This window comes from Strongylocentrotus purpuratus, unplaced genomic scaffold (genome assembly GCF_000002235.5).
Source record: "Strongylocentrotus purpuratus isolate Spur 01 unplaced genomic scaffold, Spur_5.0 spur5_scaffold_2, whole genome shotgun sequence".
In the NCBI taxonomy this organism is placed as follows: Eukaryota; Metazoa; Echinodermata; class Echinoidea; order Camarodonta; family Strongylocentrotidae; genus Strongylocentrotus; species Strongylocentrotus purpuratus.
In genome coordinates this window covers 20,686,450-20,709,864 of record NW_022145605.1, presented here as the reverse complement: position 1 = coordinate 20,709,864, position 23,415 = coordinate 20,686,450, and the positions used below count along the sequence as shown (strand labels likewise).

Below are 23,415 nucleotides of genomic sequence, written 5' to 3'. Positions count from 1 at the left end.
CCATTGACAAATGCTTGATAAGACAGGCGAAAACAGTCGAATACATGTGACCATAGCAAATACAATACCACACTAAAATTACATTTTTTGAATGCTAATCTCTTTCAATAACATATTTAATTCACTCAACAGCATTAAAATCGATCAAAGAATATTAACAAAGTACTGGTCTTCATTGAAAAATTACAAAAAAGGGGGACAAAAAGAAGAAATCAATCTAACGGGTATCATAATTAATAATAATTGTCATGGCTTGCCAGTTTCTTCATTCGGTAAGACAATCCCCACAATTGCTTGGCAGCCATGAGAGAATTCTCTGCGTATCATTGATTATAGATACAGTGTTTAAACAAATTGAACCTACATTCTTATATTTATTAATATGCTACACTATAAAGGTAAACAATGTATGAATACAAGTTACAATGCAATGATGAGAGATCACGTTTTACCAATTTACAAATTTGAACATTAGCAATAAAGGCATTCAATTTTTTCTCCTCTGCAAGAAGTGTTGCGTACCATCGATTATGGATACCTGTGCTTACAAAAACCTGGTGCATGTATGCTGGCAAACTTTGACAAAAGGAGGCAACGTCTAAAAAAGTATTTTTCTCGTTAAAAATATGCAGAAACTTTTCATTACACTTGCATGTACATGTTAGTTCCTACATTGTAACACATGAACAGGAGCTCCTGAGTATTAAAATGCTCACTATACTCTCATACCAGGTACCAGGAAGTCTAAAAACTACTTCCATTTAAAAGTTTTTTTTCTAAATAGTTCCCCAGTAATTTTTCGACAAACTTCAGACTTTTCAGAAATTTGATCATTAAGATGTTACATGTTTATACGTTCTTAAGAAGCGGCTATCACAAATTCTTCCAAATTCGGATCGTAGTCGGATCGTGTAGTGTGCTTCGTGGGTTGACTAACATCGTTCAAAGACTTCAACACAATAGTAATGGTTCTAGTCTTCCAGACATACTACTGCAGTGTACATAGAAAAGGTTATGACTGATAAGCTGCACGAGAAAACACAAGGAAATATATCTTTTCATTGACTGGCACCAATCATAAAGCAAAGGAACTTGACAATCTGACTTTCACACTACATTAATTCAACAATACATCACCTGGTATTGCTGGATCTATACCAAAACACACTTCTCGAGAGCGGACTAACTTTAATCCATGGTTTAATCCACCAACTAAGTCATACATGCCAACATTTGAAAATCAGAAATCTGCATGTACAAATTATGCGATTTTAAAAAAAAAGAGGAACAATCCTAACTCTCCTATTCAATACTACAGACAAATTTGTACAGGAAGAGGAACACCTGCATTAAAATGATAATTATCTTCTTCCAAAAAGAGGAATGTTCCTCTTTAATCTGAACAGTTGGCATGTATGCTAAGTATGGAATGCCAAGTGTCCATATGAATATATTTTTGAATAATTTGATATGTCCCTAAATTACCATGATAACATATTTATATCATAGTTATATGTTTGTTTATGAGTTATGTTATAACATTTTATTTAAATTTAGTGACAGATTAAATTATTCAAATCATATTCATATGGACACTTGGCATTCTATACTTAGTCTACTTAGTCTAGAGAATACCACCTACAAGCTACAAAAGTGTGTGTAGATTACACTGAAAGACGGCCTTTTTTATTACATACATGTACATGCATAATTACTTGCACCCCCTTGATAAAATAACTGTCCCCGGTCCACTGCAACATCAATTCTCATTGCAGAGAAGGCATGAGTATTACTATATAAAGATCCTGCTTGATGAGACGATACCAATAGAACCAGGCTTTTAAAAACATTTAAAGACCTCTATCATTTTTTCATGATCTCTCTTTTTTATTTCAAAGCCTAAAATGAAAAATTGCACTATGATCAGTGTTTCTGATGATCCTATATTGGCTATTATGACACTTTCTCCAAGCTTTAGGGTTAGGGATTTGTTTGCGATTGAGTTTTAGTTAATTTAATATTGATGGTAGGTAAAACTGTTTGTGGCTTGATTTGAAGTTGACCCGAGGCTGATTATCATCAGAGTAGGGGTCAGCATGATTTATGATTCACCACCTCCCAAAAACTGCTGCTTCATCATTACTTGATGCGCAACTTCCATTAAAAATACCCCACCTTACTCTATCCCATCAAAATAAACGAAGCATCCCCAAAATCACATGTAACCTGCCACATCACTCTGACATTCACTTGCAAAGGTCAGACTGCTTTTGCTATTACAAAAACTCCACCTAATATGGAAACAAACAAAAAAGGAATTATTTTGGTTCACATGTCCCACAAAGATGTCTTTAACCCTTACTGTACTGGGCTATTTCGAGCACTCTCTGACTGGGGGGGGGGGGGGGGACCTGGGAGGCCCCCCCCCCTATGATCTCGGCCGTCGAATGTCCGATGAACGCGAAAATTTGCATGTTTGTAGATATTTACGTAAGGAACAAGATGGTATAATTAGTTTTTCGCTAATATGCAAATTTTTGTCGTTATAGCCTAATTAATTATGCAAAATGCTAATTTTATGCATTTTACAGAAAACTCTACATATTTGTCCGTAGAATTGTGAAGAATCTTGAAAATGTATTGAATAAATGTTTCCTTCATCTCAAATTCATGAGGTTTCATTATTTTTATGATATTTGAAAATTGATAGGTTAATTTGCATAAATTATGAATATGCATTCATGAATATCAAATCCGGAAATATATATCGGAAACTAGAATCCTTACAAAAATTGTCAGACTCCACTTTTTGAATGTTGTTACTCATTATTCAAATGAAACTTCTTTTCTATCACAAAAAAGTTATTTGAAGTAATTAATAATGATAATTTATGCAAATTTGATGCGATTTTCAACTATTTATTTTCTTATGTATTTTATTGTTTTTTATTTCTTATTATATCTATTGTTTTATTTCTAATGTATTCTTTTGTTCTGAAATACATCAAGTTACTTTGAGAAACATATAAAAGCAATTTGATATCAATTCATAGCTTCACATTTCTGCTTGTACATGAATATATGCAATTATAGCACTTTTTTGATGACATGCGCATACTAATTGTTATGTAACACCTTACAGGTATATCCGATTTTTACGAAAATGGTATCAAAATGTGCGTAAGACTTGAGGGAAAAAAGTCATGAAACGACAATTCAAAATTCTGAGCGGTTGTGGCGCAATCTCCGAAAATGTCGAGGGGGGGGCCTCCCAGGCCCCCCCCCCCCCAGTACAGTAAGGGTTAAAACACTTGGCTAATCAAAACTCATAACATACTGGTATATCAGTTTATTTTATAAAAGAGCAAAACCTACTTATAATTTTATTCTATCTTGGCAACTCGATTTAGTCATTCCTAAACACGCTTTCATCATGGACCTAGTATGCTTTCATACTGTCAATTAGCCAGTGGTCATACCTCATCTCCTAAATTGTTTACATAGCTATCTAAAGCAATACATCAGATGTAACAGTGTATGTAACAATGTGACAGCAGATATGACAGTGTTTGTAGCAATGTTATATCAGATGTAATAGTGGTTGTAAACATATTACATCAGATATGACAGTGTTTGTAGCATTGTTACATACTGTAAGATGTAATGGTGTTTGTAAGAATGTCACATCAGATGTAACAGTGTTTGTAATCAGATATGACAATGTTTGTAGCAATGTTACATACTGTAAGATGTAATGGTGTTGGTAAGAATGTCACATCAGATGTGTTTGTAATCAGATATGACAATGTTTTTAGCAATGTTACATACTGTACGATGTAATGGTGTTTGTAAGAATGTCACATCAGATGTAACAGTGTTTGTAATCAGATATGACAATGTTTGTAGCAATGTTACATACTGTAAGATGTAATGGTGTTTGTAAGAATGTTACATCAGATTTATCATGCAACAGTGTTTGTGCATCACTGTTTATAACAAAGTCACATATTAATCATGTAAAAGTCAATGTAAACATTTAACATCTGATTTAACAGTGTTTGTAAATAATGTTACATCAGATATATAACAGTGTTTGTAACAATTATATATTTAACATTTAGTGTGCTAATATAATCTCTTTTTTACATTTACTGGCTGTTTAATTTATTGCACCAGGTTCATCAATTACAGGCAAAGTATCAGAGATTAATCAGAAATATTTCCTGCTATTGTTACATAATCATCAACTGCATACAAGTGTACTTTCACTCCTTTAAGCAAATGAGCTTCTATACACTGCTCTTCAAGAGAATGTGTTTTGTTTCATTAAAATTAAAAAATATGCAGATGTTTAATCTACTTACATGCAGCACAATTTCCCACAACCTATTCCAGGAAAATTAACATTTACTTAAATTACAAATTGCTGAAATCCGAAATCTAATTGTTTTACCCTGGAACAATCGATCTGAAAGGCAGCAAATTTTGTTAACCTAAATCCAAATCAAATTAATTCTTGGATATCATTTCAAATTTACAAGTTAATAAATCTGATACACAGCTAGAGTTCAATTTAATTTTTCCAATTCTAATTTCATATGTAAAATTAGCATATTGGTCCACTCTTCTAAACATATGATAGGTCGATTTTCAAATCTTCCTCTATTCAATCCGAAGTTACATATAAATACTTAAATTATTCATTTCAATTTCAATTCAATTTCGAAATTACTATTTGATTCATTCTTCTCGATAAATCGATAGCTGCATCTCTGACATTCCTAAACGAGTTACATTATAATTTAAATTTAAATTTAAATTTTGTTATGTTTCATTATCAATTTCAATCTTATAATTACATTATTTGTCCATTCTCCTCCACTCTCATCTTCATGCAGTTTATCAAAATCTACATTTCCAATTCCAATTCAACTTTGAATTCCAAGTTCAATTTCAAGTCTCAATGTTAACATTACCATATTGGTCCCTTCTCCTCTATCATTTGATAATCTTCATCTCATCCAAAGCAACATTTCAATTTCCAAATTCTATTTTCAAAATAACCATATTTGTTCTTTTTTTTTTATTGCACCATCTCTAATCTTCATCAATCTTTACCCAAAGCAACATTTTCGATTTCTAATTCAAATTTGAATTAGAATTTAAATTTAAATGGTAAATTTTGTTTATTTTGATACTAGATATGATATGTCATTTTCAGTCGTAATCCATCTCATATTTATTTCAAATTCAAATTCAAATTTTGCTATATTGATCCATTCTCCTCCCAAGACATCAAAGATCCATTTCTCAATTTTCATCCAAATTGTCCACACTACATTTCGATCTCAATTTCCAATTTCCATTTCCAATTTCAAACTTGCCAAACTTGTTCATAGTTTCACACCTAGTCTTCTTCTCATCCACAGCAACATTTCAATTTCAATAATAAAAATTTCCCCGATTGGTCCATTGTCCTCCCGAGACATCAAAGCTAGAGCCCTAATCTAATCTTCATCCGCCTCATCTATATCATCCAATTCTTCATCGATGTTACCATTCTTCTCGTTGGAGACCGTCTCGGCCACGCCCCCACCTCCTCCTCCGGTACTGAGCTGCCTCAGCACCAGTTTCTTGTAGACCCCACCCTTGTCAAGTAGCTCCTGGTGGGTACCCTTCTCAGCAATCTTGCCCTTCTTGATCACGATCACCTGGTAGAATGGAAGGAGAGTAGTGTGAAAGACCCGACAATGCATTGACAATGCTCTGTATCAAATAACGAGTGTCCTGTGGTCTACTTCAAGGAATATGAAATATAGTGAAAGAAGAGTAGTGTGAATGACCCGACAATGCATTAACAATGCTCTGTATCAAAGAATGAGTGTCCTGTGGTCTACTTCAAGGAACATGAAATACAACGGTGAATCGCCAATTGGTCTACAACTAGCCTATCTACAACCAGTTCGTCTACTACCCAATTAGTCTATTCCCATATGGTCTAAACCCAGCGGATGGTATTCTCGAAAGCGGACTAACTTTAGTCCATGGTTTAGTCCACCAATTAAGTATGGAATGCCAAGTGTCCATATGAATATGTTTTTGAATCATGAAATAACATAATTTATAAACAACAATAAACTATGATATAATTATGTTATCATGGTAATTTAGGGACATATTAAAGTATTCAAAAATATATTCATATGGACACTTGGCATTCCATACTTAGTCGGTGGATTAAACCATGGACTAAAGTTAGTCCGCTTTAGAGAATACCACCCAGCCTGTCTACTGTCCACATGGTCTCATAATCATGTAATGATTATCAAAAATAATGGATGGACGATGGATGGTAGCTTCTAACATATATGTAGATAATGTACCTCACATTATTTATTTATGCATTGATAATATGATAATTTGAGATAGTTTCATATTGAGAAAGTCACAGGTTTTACAGTAGAATAGCAATAGCTTGCATACGCCTTGAAACGTGAGTAAAACCAGAAAACTAATCCATACTTAGATGCTGCTTGTAAGTGTCAGCTTGCGTGGTGATGTAGATATACAGTAGGCTTGCGGGTGCACCATGTGAGAGAGAGAGGGAGGATTGAGGAGTCCTGAAAAAGGACTCTCTGCAATTTTTCTTGAGGGTTTGTAGTCCTGAAAAGGACTGTTTGGTATAGTGTTGAAAAAGGTTTTGAACAGGTTGACTATCCGACGATGAATAGTCAACCTGTTCGAAATGTTGAGCCACTCCCGCCACTCATCCTCTCCAAGTGCTATAGTTCTCCTTAGAACTATAAGCTAAGAAAGATAACCAACAGTCTTTTTCAAGACTAAACCAAACAGTCCTTTTCAGGACTACAAACCCTCAAGAAAGATTACCAAGAGTCCTTTTCAAGACTCCTCAATCCTCCCTCTCTCTCACATGGTGCACCCGCAAGCCTTCTGTATAATCCAAACATGGGAAGTCTCTGTCTGCCGTACTCACCTGAGATGCATGTTTGACTGTCGATAGTCGATGAGCAATGACGAGCACTGTCCTCCCTACCATGGCCCTGTCGATAGCCTCCTGTACCAGATGCTCACTCTCAGCATCCAAGGCACTCGTTGCCTAGACAACACAAAACAACACAGGGCAGATATCACTTGATGGTAGTGGATGTTTTCATTTCATGAATCACATGGCATGTTATTGTCCATTGTTTACATTTGGCAAACACAGTAGATGAGAATGGTTGAAAAAATCTGCAAAAGGTTTTCCTTATTATTTATTCATTTATTTACCATTATTTTTTTAAAAATTAGTATTTTTATCATATAGTTATTTATATTTTAATTTAGTATTTTAATATTTTCTTCTTCCTCTTTTTCTTCTTATTTATTAGCGTTATTAATGTTATTGTTATTATTATTATTATTTTTTTGTTTGGGGGGGGGGGGGGGGGAGTGGGGAATCATTAAATATCAATTCATAGATATCTTGCTATTTTGGGGTTATAAAACAAAAAGAGATGTGTTATGGCAAGAAGACACATGCAAATGTAATCAATTCATTGTATGAAATATGTTGCTAAAATTTATATTGATGAAAATTAGTCCTTGATTTCACGAACCATACATGCAGAAAAAATTACATAGAGGAAGTGCCTCATTTGTTCTTGATAACCAGAGAGGAAATGTCACAGACACATATGCCTTGTACTCTACAGTTTCTTTTTTCTTTTCACTTAAAAGTGCTAAAGCCCATCTGCACTAGTTTGGCCAGGAGGGATAAGACCACCCTGTGAGGTCATTGACAGGTGGTTATCTCACCAAATCAGCTCTCAATTAACATAAGAAAAAGGGGATCATGGGGGACCAACGGGTACCGCTTAGGCATTGTTTGCTATATAGAGGGCGCAAGTAGATACAAGTAGTTCAGTGGGGCTTTAATAAGTGCCCTTGTCACAAGTAGGCGATTAATCTCACCTCATCGAGCAATAGTACCGTAGGATCCATAATAAGAGCTCTAGCGATGGCCAGTCGCTGCTTCTGACCTCCCGAGAGCATGATCCCCCTCTCACCGACCATGGTGTCGTACCCCTCCTCGAAACCTGTCACAAACTCATGTGCGTTGGCCATCTTAGCTGCTTCATAGATCTGTGGGAGAAGAAGATACGATGGTTAAGGATGAAAGTTAAATAGACAAAGATTCAAAATTGACTACACTAAACCCCTCTAAAGCAACCACCTAAATAAACATTCAAGATACACTGTACATCTCAAGATATTTTGGGCATCAAGGAAGGACAAATTCAACGCCAATGAGGTTTTTAACTGCCCCTTTCATCGGACGCATGTACACAGTTTTCTACATAGAACTTCACGGTTGCAAAGGGGCAAATAAATCTGTATACCCGGTAACAAAGGGCATACTATGGGTACATACTTCAATTAGAACCCTAGACCTCCTGTTCATAAGACCAGGGACCGGTTTCACAAAGCCTTTTTTCGATGACAAATGACAAAAATCAGTGACAAATCTGCCGATAACCAATCAGAAGCAAGGATTTCAGTAGCTTATAACAAAAACTATCATATGTGACTGATGACAAGTTCTGTGAAACGCCCCCCAGTCCTTTACCACTGAGCAATCAGGCTTCCTTTTCTTGATATCTCATTCCTCTTTCCTATCCCAAATACATTATTCCTTTTCCTCTCCTCACATACATGTATATTGTTCCTTTTCCTATCATAAATATATTCATGATATATTTTAAAATATATATATACTTTGATTTTTGCTTATATATATATATGTAATTTTTTACAAAATTATATATTTTATTCACTTTTATATTACAATAAATATATATTTTGATTTTTGCTTATATATATATATATATATATATATATATATATATATATATGTCATGTTTTACAAAATTATATATTTTATTCACTTTTCCTACTCCAATAGTACTATTTGCTTAGGGGCGCAGCCCCGAAGCAAATGGTACTTCTGGAGTCGCCAAGGCCCATAGTTTTAACCAGTACCTCGATTTGAGGCATGGTATATTTGTTTTATATCCTGCAATCAAAAATTTATTTTATTTTAAAAAAAAATTAGAAAAAAAATTTTGGGAAGAAAAAAAATTTAGAACAAAAATATGTCAATTTTTATCTAAAAAGATTTAAAATGTTTTGTTTTCATTGAATTAAGATTTAAAAAAAAAAAATTCAATCCCCCACCCCCCCCCCAAAAAAAAATCACATTTTTTTTTCAACTCCCATATAGTAAACCAAAATAGTACTCTCATATAGTACTTTCTAAAAATAGCTCAAATATTTTTGGTCATGTGACGAGCTCTCAACCAATCAAAAGCAAACAAGTTTTTGATGCAGGATATAATAAGTAATATTCATCATAACGGCAATCTATATATCTCACCTCATCATCTGTAGCGTTCCTGCCGTATGAGATGTTATCTCTGATGGAGCACGCAAAGAGTACCGGTTCCTGACTCACTAATGAGACCCTTTGTCTAAACCATCTAGGATCAAGGCTTGCTAGATCGACACCACCTGCACAAAATCAAGGATACAAGGATATATGATATGTTATCTCTGATAGACCAGGCACAGAGAATGTTTGGTCTATTACCATACCTGCCAACCTGAGACAAGAGAAATTAGGAGTAAATTTTTCTGGATGGACTACGAGGTCGTGAACCACCGAAGGATTGGGGTAGTAGCCCGTAGATTGGGGGGGGGGGGGGGGGGGGGGGGTACACAGCACTTTAGGGTCTATTTTTTTTTCTCTCCATTTTAATGGTGCAAATGGGCCTTTTCCTTCAACCTTTTCGCCCCACACATAAACAATTTTTGAAATGTGAACACTCACAAAACTACATGTTTCACTACCCACCTCAGTTAGGAGCCCTATTTTGCAAAGGTATATAGTAGTAGTAATCCAAAATAAATCTGAGGAAGTCCGGTAAATAACAAGCTTCCACGATCGCAGTCATCGCACAAGCATTGAAGAAAACACGCCAATGTATACAGTGTTTATGCACGGCGTATCAACTGCACGGGGGGGGGGTTCACACCCCCCTTTGGTATTTTTATGTGTGTGAACCCCCCCCCTAAAAAAAACCTAAACCCCCCCCCCCCCCCCCCCCTTTGGTTTTTTTTTTTAATTTTTTTTTTATTAGTTTAAAAAAAAAAAAAAAAAAAAAAAATATATATACATATATATATATATATGCCCACGGCTAACCTAAAAAAGGTGACCTTACCCCCCCCCCAACGAAGAAAAATGTCAAATTTTCAAATTTCGAAACCAAAAAAAAAAAAAAAGTGTCCGCTTACCCCCCCCCCTGAGCGACTTTTCGGCCGGCGCGATTTTAAATTTTTCGGGAGCAAAATATTTTGGGCCCGATTTTAAAACCCCCCCCCCCCTTGAAAAAATCCTGCGTACGCCCCTGACTGCACATGTAATATAAATACACGTGGGCTGTACGCAGGTATGAATAAACATCCCCAAATTGCTGATGTGAGATGCTTGTAGGATACTTTACAGGACAGAATGGACATTTTGCCATTGAAAATGGCGGACGCACACACAAAATATTAATTTACAAAAAATTATTAAAAAAAAAAATAAATAAATAAAAAAGATAAAATAAATAAAATTAAAAAAAATCGGAGTTTTGAGGCATGCACTCGGAATTCGGAGTTGGTATGAAAAATGCGGAGAAACTCCGCCTAAATCGGGGTGGTTGGCAGGTATGTATTACCGTCTTAAATTGAGGCTTCCTAGATTGACACTACCTTTTACAAAATCAAGGATACATGTATATGATTTGTTATCTTTGATAGAACAGGCAAAGAGAATCGGCTTAGCGATGAGATTCTTTGTCGAAACCATCTTGGATCAAGGCTAGCTAGATCGACGCCACCTGCACAAAATCAAGGATATATGATATGTTATCTTTGATAGAACAGGCAAAGAGAATCGGCTTAGCGATGAGATTCTTCGTCTAAACCATCTAGGATCAAGGCTTGCTAGATCGACGCCACCTTCACAAAATCAAGGATATATGATATGTTATCTCTGATAGACCAGGCAAAGAGAATGTTTTGTCTATTACCATCTAAAGTTGAGGCTTGCAAAATTGACAATACATTTTACAAAATCAAGGATATATAATATATTATCTCTGATAGAACAGGCAAAAAGAATTGGCTTAGCAATGAGATTCTTTGTATTACTGTAACTATCTAAAATTGAGGTTTCCTAGATTGACACTACCTTTTACAAAATCAAGGATATATAATATGTTATCTTTGATAGAACAGGCAAAGAGAATCGGCTTAGCGATGAGATTCTTCGTCTAAACCATCTCGGATCAAGGCTTGCTAGATCGACACCACCTTCACAAAATCAAGGATATATGATATGTTATCTCCGATAGAACAGGCAAAGAAAATTGGCTTAGCACTGATGTCCTTTGTCTAAACCATCTAAAATTGAGGTTTGCTGGATCGATGCAAACTTCCCAAAATCAAGGATATATGATATGTTATCTCTGATAGAACAGGCAAAGAGAATCGGCTTAGCAATGAGATTCTTTGTATTACTGTAACTATCTAAAATTGAGGTTTCCTAGATTGACACTACCTTTTACAAAATCAAGGATATATAATATGTTATCTTTGATAGAACAGGCAAAGAGAATCGGCTTAGCGATGAGATTCTTTGTCTAAACCATCTAGGATCAAGGCTTGCTAGATCGACGCCACCTTCACAAAATCAAGGATATATGATATGTTATCTCTGATAGAACAGGCAAAGAGAATTGGCTTAGCAATGTGATCCTTTGAATTAACCATCTAAAATTGAGGTTTCCTAGATCGACGCCACTTTCACAAAATCAAGGATATATGATATATTATCTCTGATAGAACAGGCAAAGAAAATTGGCTTAGCAATGAGATCCTTTGTCTAAACCATCTAAAATTGAGGTTTCCTAGATCGACACCACCTTCACAAAATCAAGGATATATGATATATTATCTCTGATAGAACAGGCAAAGAGAATTGGCTTAGCAATGAGATTCTTTGTATTACTGTAACTATCTAAAATTGAGGTTTCCTAGATTGACACTACATTTTTCAAAATCAAGGATATATGATATGTTATCTCTGATTGAACCGGGAAAGAGAGTAATGAGAGCAATGATGTCCTTTGTCTAAACCATCTAAAATTGAGGTTTGCTGGATCGACACCACCTTCACAAAATCAAGGATATATGCTATGTTTCTCTGATAGAACAGGCAAAGAGAATTGGCTTTATAGCAATGAGATCCTTTGTCTAATCCATCTAAAATTAAAGTTTGCTGGATTAACGCCAACTTCACAAAATCAAGGATATATGATATGTTATCTCTGATAGAACAGGCAAAGAGAATTCTTTGTCTAGACCATACAAAAATAGAGGATTGCAAAATCGACACCACCTTTACAAAAACAAGGATATGATGCGTTATCTCCCATAGAACAGGCAAAGAGAGCAATGAGATCCTTTGTCTAATATTCATTCATTCATTCATTCATTTCTGTTTATTGAATCAAAATTCTTTGTTAAAACAGTCGGGGAAACTGATACAAACAAAGATTACAAAGTTGAAAGGTTCAAAGATATAAAGAAAAATTACAAATACATCAATTTTGAAAAGAATCCAAACCATCTAGGATTGAGGCATGCTAGATCAACACCATCTAGAATTCAATTCTTGGTATTGCCAATATCCCAAAATGACCAGATGTAAATTTCATGTCCCAATTTCAAATGGACTGTGGGATAGCTTGGTGCCTTAGTCACTTCTGGTCCATTTCAATATGTATGCAATAAATGAGTAGTTAGGAAAGGCAAAACTTTTATCATAGTTATAAAAGCTACCAAAAATGTAATAATAAGCTGATAAGCATGACAACAGATATGCACATATGGAAATTTGTCTTCAGTTGACAGCCTGATCAATGTGAATCGTCTATTATTAAAATTCCCAACCGGTTGACAACTGAATTCTCTCTTACCCATAGGGTTAATACAGGAGCCACTAGGTTCCAGGAGTCAATGAGTTAAATTTCTATTACTGTGCTAATTTACGTTTTGAGAAATGTGACAGGATCCTACTTACTAAATTTGACTTGTCCAGAATCTGGAAAGTAGAATCGCTCCAATAGATTGACAATGGTAGACTTGCCTCCCCCTGATGGACCTACGAGGGCAACCATCTGACCAGGCTGTACCTCAAAACTGACATCCTGTTTTCATAGAAGAGAAATACATCATTAGTGTTGTCATCATCATCCTCATCATCTCCATCGTGTCATTAACAACAATAAAATCATCATTACCATTATTATAATGATCATCATCATCACTGTCATCATCATCACTGTCATTATCATCAATGATCATCATCATGTCATTATCATCAATGATTATCATCTCATCTCATCTGTCCCGTAGTCTGGCCGACCGTTGGGGCACCACTGTAGATTTTGCAACCAGCTTCCTCCATCAATGATTATCATCATCATAATTATCATCATCAATGCTATCATTAACAATGACATCATCATTGCATCCTCATCAATATCACCACCATAAACATCAGCATTCCCATTACCATTACTAGAATCACAACAGTGACAAAAATGCATCAGAATACAAAGATGCATCAGAATTCAAAGATGCATCAAAATGCATCAAAAATAATTTGATGGAAGGGTGACACCTTTATGGCTGGCTTAATTACCGGTAGTCATAACAACAACAACAAATCTTTACTAATTTCATATAACCTGACCTGTAATATCTTAGTTTCTGGTCTTGATGGATAAGTGAAAGTGACCGTTTCCAGAGAGATCTCCCCAGTAAAGTCCATGATCTCTTGGCCTCCCTCTTCGGGGATCTCCGGTTTCCTGTCCATCAGCATGAAGATCCTCTCCGACGCTCCTACGGCTTTCATGAAGTCACCGTAGAGGGCCGACAAGAAGGCGAAGGCCATGGCCACGTTCAAAGTGTAAAGCATGAAAGCTATCATGAAGAGGGAGAATATTATGTTGTTATATACCGCATGTCTGATTCTAGGCCTCTAATTAGTCAAATTTGTGGTCATGAAATTCACTAAGGACTTTTTAAGCGCGCATAGCTATGGCAATTTAGAAAGGGAGAATATGCGTCATTCCATAAAGCAAAAAATATATGATGGTGTCCATGTAACATAGGTACGAGATCTTCTACTACACATGGAAGATGAAATTATCTGGTGAGGATTTTATGCAATGATTATATATAGTAGTGCCCTGCCAGAATAATTCCTGTTTCAGTTGCTTTTTTTTCAAAATCTTTGCTTAATACACATTTCTCTTTTTACCAGCCTTACATGGACACCATATTCATATAACATTGCATAAACTTTGGGTCCATGATATTGAGTCGCCATGAAGCTTGAGTACTTCTGAAGATAGTTGGCTATGCTTTTTATGCAAAACTTGATTGGAGGAAACATTGTTACAATTGATATCAGACATTGTTTCTCACTTCTGGTTTGTCACAAAAAGTGCCCCAACTTTCTGGATGGACCCATATATATATATATATGTTGCTAGGTGGTGACCCAACCTTTGCTCCTGTGACAATTGCTCCAGACTTTACCTTTTCAAAGGTACAAGGTTAGGGTTAGGGTTGCAATTGGGTTTTAGATTAGGTCCAGGGATGGAGTGAAGAATTTGGTAACTAAAATTGATTTAATCGAAGTGGAGCAATCGCCGCAGGAGCAAGCGTCGTACAACCTGCTAGATGTCAGAGAAGAAATGTGGTGTTGTTGACCACCAGGGATAGGTTATCGTGGAGACTGAACCATTAGATAAGAACAATTATTAGAGTTAGACGATAAAGAGCATGTGCAGGGGTGATAGTGAGCACTAAAAAAAAAAAAATTCCCCTCAACCACGACCCCCTTGAGTAAAAAAAAAAAGAAGAAGAGGATCCAGGGGAAAAAATGGCATCTAACACCATTCCCCCCTTTTTGAGTAAGACAAATTGGGAAATAATAGGGAAAAATAGGGAAGAATAGAGAAAATAAGGGAAAAATCAGGATTTAAATCAGGTTTTTATCAAGCCTGGCATGTTTCATGAGCACCCAGGTTTTTTTTCTTTTTTTTCTCATAACAGCCAAGTTTACCACAGGCTTTAAAAACAATCCTCTTGTTTTACGATATACTCACATGTAAGCTGTCCAACAGTAATGCCTTGTGTAGGGTCTTTATTATTTAAAAACACCAACTTGCCACCATACCAAAGCACAAGTGCTATAGCTCCCTTGATAAACAAAAAAGAAAGAAAAAGAGCATTCACAGACCTGCTAATTTTCCCAAATTGCAATGCGGGACAACTCTAATCAAGAGTCCATTAGAGCAATGCGAGTGGAGCGTATAAAGGCCGGGATCCAGGAGGCAGAGCCCCCGAAAGCTCATGGGTTTTGGCACTTTCAGGCATGTAGGAAAGGGTATCCAGAGGTCTAACAATAAGGATTTGTAATGCTTTTAGGTAATACAAAGTTTTGGTATGGGGTCATGAATTTGTTTCAAATGAACATACTGGAAGCATATGCGACCCTACAATATTCAGTGATCGTTGTCGCGGTTGAAATCGATTCTAAAGTTATGAAATTATAAATAATAAACTCTTTATGTTGTATAGCTCCCTCTCAAGGTGTTGATTTTAATTAAGCTATAAAACAATGTTTCTTGACTAAAATTGACCGATTAGCTATTCCCGTTTGGAAATTATATATCACAACTACATATTCTGAAATTTTCATGGTCGCAGCTACCATTGTGCGGCCGTACAGCGCTATTTGAAATTTATCACAATTTACCGGGAGCACCGGTAAATTTTTATATTCAATTTTTCTCGAAAGCAGAAGTGTTTTAGAGGCTAAATTTTGTAGTGCTTATATTACATCCACAGGGGCATCCAAATATATCAAAATTGAAAAGAATCACCACCATCCAATTTTCAAAAATTCCCCAAAACTTTGTATTACCTTTAAGTTTACAAAAACTGTCACAAAATTAAGGATAAAAAAAGAAAGAAATTGCAGACATTCTGCATTTTCTGGATTTGTTTCTCTCGAGAATGTGGGACAACTGACAGGTCTGCATTCATATAACCATATTCCATTTTATTTGTATGTTGCAACATGCTTGACGTTGGTATCATTGAAAAGCCTGTTTATTCCCCATTACAATGAAGCCCCATTTGCAATGATTATGTAATCATGGAATGTGTAGTACACCTGAATATAGTGCCAAGTCAAAAGAGAAATGTTGCAAAATGCACTGTTATTGTCAATAGTGAATTCTTCATTTGTTTGGAGATGGCTTGTGTTTCGAAAGAATAACTATGCATTTTTGCAACAATATGATAATATAGTAACAAGAGAGATATCAATGCACAAACTTTAATTGCAGAACGTTTTTTTTAGGAGTTTATATCCACCTTATGTGAGCTACATTATCTAATTGTTTTTACCCTGCCCTTACCTACATGAATGATCCAACAATGCCATCACAAAAAACAACATCTGCTACAGAGATTCTCTTGGAAAAGTAAAAACTCTTGCATATACCCTTTTCAGTGCTAAGAATGACCATGATCGCTTAAAACTAGCAATTTATTTCCTCAAAATTCATTCCAAATATAGAGGAAATTCTAACGATATTAGCACATCGTTGGAGCTAAAGACACCAGGGACCCGTTTCACAAAGCCCTATTTCAATAACAAATTACAAAAATCAGTGACAAATCTGCTGATAACCAATCAGAAGCCAGGATTTCAGTAGCTTATAACACAAATTGTCATTTGTCACTGATGACAAGTTTTGTGAAACGCCCCCAAGATCATTTTCCCATGCCTCTTACCTGCATGACTAGTCCAACGATGCCATTGAACACACCATTTGCCGCAGCGATCCTCTTGCCGTAGTGATAACTCTTGCCAATCTCTTTCTCGTAGCTTTGAATGGCCTTGGGTTCTCCTATGAATGAGCGTACGGTCCTGATGCTGGACAGGGCTTCCTCTGCGGCAGTACCTGCATCACCAAGAGCATCCTGAAAGTTCTTCTGGATTACCTGGACATATCGTCCTGTGAAATGGACAAATAAAGGTTTCCAGGTATTACAATCTAGTCCAACCTACCCACTGAAATAAAATAGCTCTATCTTCCTGAAATCACAGAGACATTTGAATGGTTAACAACTGAAGAGCAACATTAGTTTTATGGGAAAGACAACTTGGGAATTTTCCTGAGACCGCAAAGTCCTGATGCTGGACAGGGCTTCCTCTGCGGCAGTTCCCGCATCACCAAGGGCATCCTGAAAGTTCTTCTGGAATGCCTGGACATATCGTCCTAATGAAAGATGGAAAATATATAAAGGAATCTGAGTATGAAAGGCATCGTTTAACAATGTTACATGTGAGATGCATGGACTTGCGTGTTATCAGTGTCTGTGATATGGTGTACTATTGAAGCCCTAAAAAAATTGGACTTCAAAATGACCTCAAAAAAGCAAAAATCTTTAGAGTGACCAGTTTTACCATACTCATTTTCCCCAATTGGCTGTAGTGTTATAAAAACTGTTAGAAAAACGAAAAATGAAATTTCAATTTCTAATCACAAATATCTTGATAATCAGACAGGCGCTCGGCTCGTAAAACCAGGTTTTTGTTTCAGAATCTGAGGCAATGTTACCGAGTCACTTCAACATCTAGTCCAACCTAACCAATGAAATAAAATAGCTCTATCTTCCTGAAATATAAGAGATTTTTTAATGCTACAAGGAAGACAACTGAAATTGCGACTTATATTCACCAATATTTCTAATATATCACTGGTACTTTGGCAAATGTCACAAAAGGAGAAAAAGGGGGAAGTAGAAAGCAGGGCTTAAACTGAAGTTATAATTATCATACCCAGAGACATGGTACAAAGGCTTCAGGGTCAATTTTAATTAAAAATATTCTCTCTTTTGAAAATCAACCATCAACCATCATGGGTCCTGTTTAATAAAGCTTATTTTCACTAGCAACTGTTACATTAATAAAACATATTTCGCTCACAGCCAATAAACTGCAACAACTTTACTATTATGATATCCATACTTACCATACTGCACTGCACCAATTGCTATGATAGGGACCACAGAGAGTAACACACCAGTAAGGGCGGCACTTTGACTGAACATGATTGCAATCGACCCCAGAATTTGAAAAGAGTATCTCACAAGCATAGAAATGTTCACCTGTAAAAGATATCAGAGAAGGAGAGAAATGGAAGGAGTGAGAGAGGGAGGGAGGGAGGGAGGGAGGGAGGGAGAGAGAGAGAGAGAGGGGGGGGGGGGTGAGATGAAGAGAGCAAGAGAGATGAACAGAAGAATAAGAGGACAAAAAGAGAGAGAGAGAGAGAGAGAGAGAGGGGAGAAAGAAAGAGAGGGAAGGGGGGGGGGGGCAGAGAGTGACAGGAGAGAGATATATATAATTTATTGCAGAAAGAACTGTACCAAATTACATTTGTATTATGTATTTTTCAAGATTTCAATAAAAGACACATTTACTTCACAGGGGCAAATAATCAGCTTAACATCAGCACTTGCCCCTGGCAACTAAATAAAATAAGTCAAAGCAGAGGATTTAGTAGGCCATCTTTGAGAACAGAGTGGAATTTTAGCCACTTATCATATATCTCTCTGAATAATAACTTTTGGCAAGGTATTAATCTACATTTGCCACACTCCACCCAGTTGTAGTAAAAGGGTACCTGGTAGAAAGAAATTCCTTGAATGTTTGAGCACCTTTTATGGTAGTTCTGCTTAACCCTGGTTAATCATATGATTGCAGGACCCTCTGGGAGGACAGTATTAATACTGATAAGGCTACCCTGGGTAAAGAAGACACGTTACTACTATTATCAGGGATGCCAGTTAGAATTGATCAGAGGTCCTGAAAATCACCTAGAATGAGCTACTTCGAACACAAAAAAGCCTAAACTATCGTCTGAAAATAACTCACTAGGGCCTGAATTCAGGCTATTGCCTGAAAACTGGCATCCCTGTATTATTATTATTATTGTTATTATTTATGACTTTAGTCAGAGTTGTCCAAAACATGTGCACAAATTGAGTTGGCGTTATTTTCCTAAAGGTTATTGTCTGGGGTGACAAATGGCCCGTTAACTGAAAACTCAAGTGGGAACAAGGCTCATTCCAACTCAATTTTTGTACAAGTTTTGGACAACTCTGACTAGCCAAAATCATTAATAATAGTAACAATAATACTAAATTATAATATTTGGGGGAACTTTTTTAAACGAGGCCACCATGGACTTTTCCTTTTTTTCTCCTATTTCATTTGAAGTTATCGTATAAACTGAACATTCTCTGCCTTTGAATGTATATATACTTGTATGTTTATTTGCTTTTGCTGTGTTTTTATGAAAATGAAAGGAATAAACGAATGAACGAACGAACAAGGCTTCGCTGAGAAAATGCGAGCTTACCGTGACGGCATTCTGCACCACCTGAGTGTCGGAGGAGAGCCGACTCGTGAGTTCACCCGTGCGGTTCGTATCAAAGAACGCCACCTCCTGCCTGATGATGGAAGCAAACAGGGTGTTCCTCAGACGGCAGACCACTCGCGTCCCGGCGAGCGTGAAGCACCACGAGCGGATCATGGAGCAAATGGCGCCCCCAAGGAAGATGAGGAATAAGATGAGTACGACTTTGTTCACACCGGCTATTCAATGAAGGAGGAGTAAGGAACACAGAGAGAGAGAGAGAGAGAGAGAGAAAGAGAGGGGAGAGAGAGAGAGAGAGAGGGAGGGAGGGAAAGAGAGAGAGAGAGAGACATAGAAGGAAATCAATCATCAATGTTCCATTGTGGCAGATGACTCATTTGTCCTGTTCATATCTGTCACTTTTAATATCCGTAACAATTATCTCAAGTACAAGGTCCCTTTTCAACAGATGTCATGTACATCTGGATTATTATTATTATCATTACTATCATCATCATCATCATCATTGTAATCATCATTATTATTATCATTATTATTATTTTTATCATTATCATCTGCATACTACGACATTGTAGATACACTGGACATAAGAGCAACGTCTACGAATAGCTGTGCACAACAATGTATGACAATGCATGAACAATGATTAGCTTCGGCGTAAACAAGGCATGATGCACTGTGTGAACTATTCGTAAATCAGACTTGACCAAAAAGTTTAAGATGACCGCTCAATGGCACGCATTAGTTTGTGGGGCACAGAGGAAACAAAATAAATGCAAGTATAAATGCGGCATTTCACCGATGGATAATTCAACTTTTACGATTTAGGCTTGGGTTCAATTGCCTGTTACCGTAAGATAAAGAGCTTGTGTGTTAGGGCAGTTCCAGTGCACTTAGGTTAGTCAGTGCGATATCGATAATGCACGTGCCCTGCGGGTGCGTGCATTATCACTATGGGCACTAACTAAGCTTTGTGCATTATTTGTATACCAATCATATTGCAATATATGAACAGGGCTCCAGAGTATCACAAGAATAAAAAAAAAAGCTTTCCTGACTCACCCATCGAAGTCGAAGTGACAGCCTCATCCACCACTCTCCCAAAGAAGAGGGGGGCTGCCATGGCTGATGCACTTGCCCCAATCAAACCCACCATTCCTAGCGAAATCAACCATACTTCCTAAAAAACAGAAAAGCAGAGATGGGCTTTAACAGGTCATTGCATAACAATATTTTTGTTGTTGTATAAATGCATTGCTTCCTGGGAGAAATTTAAATTGTTTACAAATATATTTGTGGCTCACAGATCGATCAATCGAATAAGGCATGAGATTGTAATCTCACACTCGATGCATGCAATGCGAAAACGAAATTACGCATGCGTAGAACGGGCTCTCACATGTAGTCTCGAACCGAGACTTACGTAATAAATTACTGGGTGTAAGCCACAAATATGTTTTAAATAACAGTATTTGTTGAGTTTTTTTCTGTTGCAAGAGTAACACAGAAGCAAAGAATACATACAATGAATGAATGAATGAAATATGATTTCCCATGAAAAACATATTAAACAAAAAGCATTGTGTTGTTCCCAAGGTATTTATATGTTTTTGGATGAAAATAACAGCCACATGCTTGAGTAGAATACTTATGGTTTATTAGTTTAATAATCAATTTTGAATATTCATCAGTATAAAGCAAGGGTCAGCTATTGTAGAATGACAAATGTGTGAAAACGGTGGCACAATAGACTAAACTAGCGAATTCAATTTCATTCTGAATCAATATTCTTTCATGATTGATACACTTGTTAAATGTTGCACATAGACCAGATTGTTTTCTGGGATTAGAATTTTGTGCAGCCCTAATCTGAAATGTAATTTGTCCAATATCAATAACTATAACCACACTTTTAATCAAAGGTTGGTTATACTAAAAGTTATACTAAGGTTATACTAAAAGGTTTTGTTAAAAGTAAAACATGAATGTTTTGGATTTTTTTCTTCTTTTCTGTATGCTTTTTGTAAACACCCTTAGGTGATATTAAAATCACCCACAATTGACATCTTTAAAGAGAGATATTTGTTTGATTTCAATATTTTAGTTCATTCTTTTATAAATCTTAGTTTCCCCCACACTTCTAGCATTTCATCAGAAACAGTGCTCATTGACAGGTACGTACTAGGTTAGGGCTTTATGATGATAGTAATAAATCTGGATTTATGCAATGCTTAATACAAAGTACTGTCTCTAAGCGTTTTACAGATACTGTAATTTTCCCCGACATTGGATTTAGTGTGCATAATTTACACTACCTGGGGATTATTCCTACCATACGGTCACCATGAGGGCATATAGATAGGTTCTATGACAAAGGCTTTCTTCATCCTACCAGGTCCCAATTTCTCTCCTGGGTATGGTGTGGCAAATGTAGATTAATGTCTTGCCAAAGGACACTTACAGGTTTGGCGAGAGCCAACACTCTGCCCAGATTAGCTGAGCTCCCTTTCTTCTCCTTCTCCTCATCCTCGTCATTGACTGTGTGTTCAATCCGGATGAGCTGTAGCTTACGCATGAAGTGAGGTCCTGTCAACGCTGTGATTAACTCCAAGAAGGAGAACACAACTGAAGAGATGACCAGGACGTTGTAGGTAACATGCATCAGTTCATATTTGGGATCATTGAGAATGGCATTTAAGATGAGGCCACCCTGCAATACAAGAAAATAAAAGTTACAAATCAATTCTCTAAACTCTAGCAAGGATACCATTGAAGAGATGACCGGGGCGTCGTAGGTGACATGCATCAGTTCATGTTTGGGGTCATTGAGAATGGCATTTAAACTAGATGAGGCCCCACGACAATACAAGAAGATAGAAAAAGATAGGAAAAATCACATTCTCTACACTCTAACAAGAAGACTACTAAAGAGATGACCAAGGTTTTGTGGGTGACATGCGTAAGTTTTAACATGAGGATCTTTGAGAATGGCATTCAAGACAAAGCCATTCTGTGTAACAAGCAGTGAAAAAATACATACACTGTAGGGAGAAACAGAAAATGATGTACCTCTTGCAAGTTCAAAAAGGGCTCTGGTAAACCATAAAAAGTAACAATTATAATAATACAAATAACAATTACATGTAGGAAAGCTCACTACAAAGCTCCCATGAATGAAATAAAAGAAATAATTTCTGAATTAAATAAAAGAAATCATTTCTACAATGAACATCACACATGTATACAACATCCTCTGCCGAGTGCCAGAAGTGCCACATTTAACATCTGCCTGATTCTCATCAGACAGTTTAGCAGCAATTAAAATCTTAAATGAGTACCTTAATCATTATTACTTTACAAGCTATCTTCTGGCGATGTAGTCTCAATAACTATGCAGAGGAAAATTTAATCTGATTTTACTCTGTTCAATTTAGGTTTGGGTAACAGTTTAAAGTGATTACCTTGGTGGCTGTGTAGGCCAAGCTGAGGAGACTGAAGAAGATGGTGAAGATATGGCTCGATTTCTTACAGGATCTGAGAGATGCGTCAAAGGGGAAGTCCAGGAGAGCCAGGGAGACGTCTTCCATCTTTGTAAAGGCGTAGAAGACAAACAGCATCTTGAACAGACCCAGGCAGGCCAGCTCAAAGATGGAGCCCAGGATAGTCCAGTGCATGACACTGCTCTCCATGTAGGCTGTATGACCACCTGTGTAAACGACAGAGAAGAGGATTTACAGTCAAACATGTCTAGTTTGAAGTTGAAATTTGAAGTTTA

At 36.5% G+C, this 23,415-nt stretch overlaps 1 protein-coding gene across 1 annotated transcript in view; it reads right to left on the bottom strand.

Annotated features, from left to right (window-relative positions):
• Positions 1-4,907: 4,907 nt before the first annotated feature.
• Positions 4,908-23,415, bottom strand: part of LOC115926730 (ABC transporter B family member 1-like) — a 48,388-nt gene continuing 29,880 nt past the window's right edge. The window contains exons 3-15 of the mRNA XM_030991940.1: positions 23,102-23,346; positions 22,102-22,350; positions 20,703-20,820; positions 19,623-19,858; positions 18,234-18,369; positions 16,990-17,213; positions 15,291-15,384; positions 13,868-14,097; positions 13,193-13,319; positions 9,437-9,570; positions 7,975-8,145; positions 6,995-7,117; positions 4,908-5,711 (exon numbers count right to left, since the gene is read on the bottom strand). Of these exons, the coding sequence (XP_030847800.1) occupies positions 5,508-5,711; positions 6,995-7,117; positions 7,975-8,145; positions 9,437-9,570; positions 13,193-13,319; positions 13,868-14,097; positions 15,291-15,384; positions 16,990-17,213; positions 18,234-18,369; positions 19,623-19,858; positions 20,703-20,820; positions 22,102-22,350; positions 23,102-23,346 (2,291 nt within the window). The 3' untranslated portion in view covers positions 4,908-5,507. The remainder of the gene's footprint in view (positions 5,712-6,994; positions 7,118-7,974; positions 8,146-9,436; positions 9,571-13,192; positions 13,320-13,867; positions 14,098-15,290; positions 15,385-16,989; positions 17,214-18,233; positions 18,370-19,622; positions 19,859-20,702; positions 20,821-22,101; positions 22,351-23,101; positions 23,347-23,415) is intronic.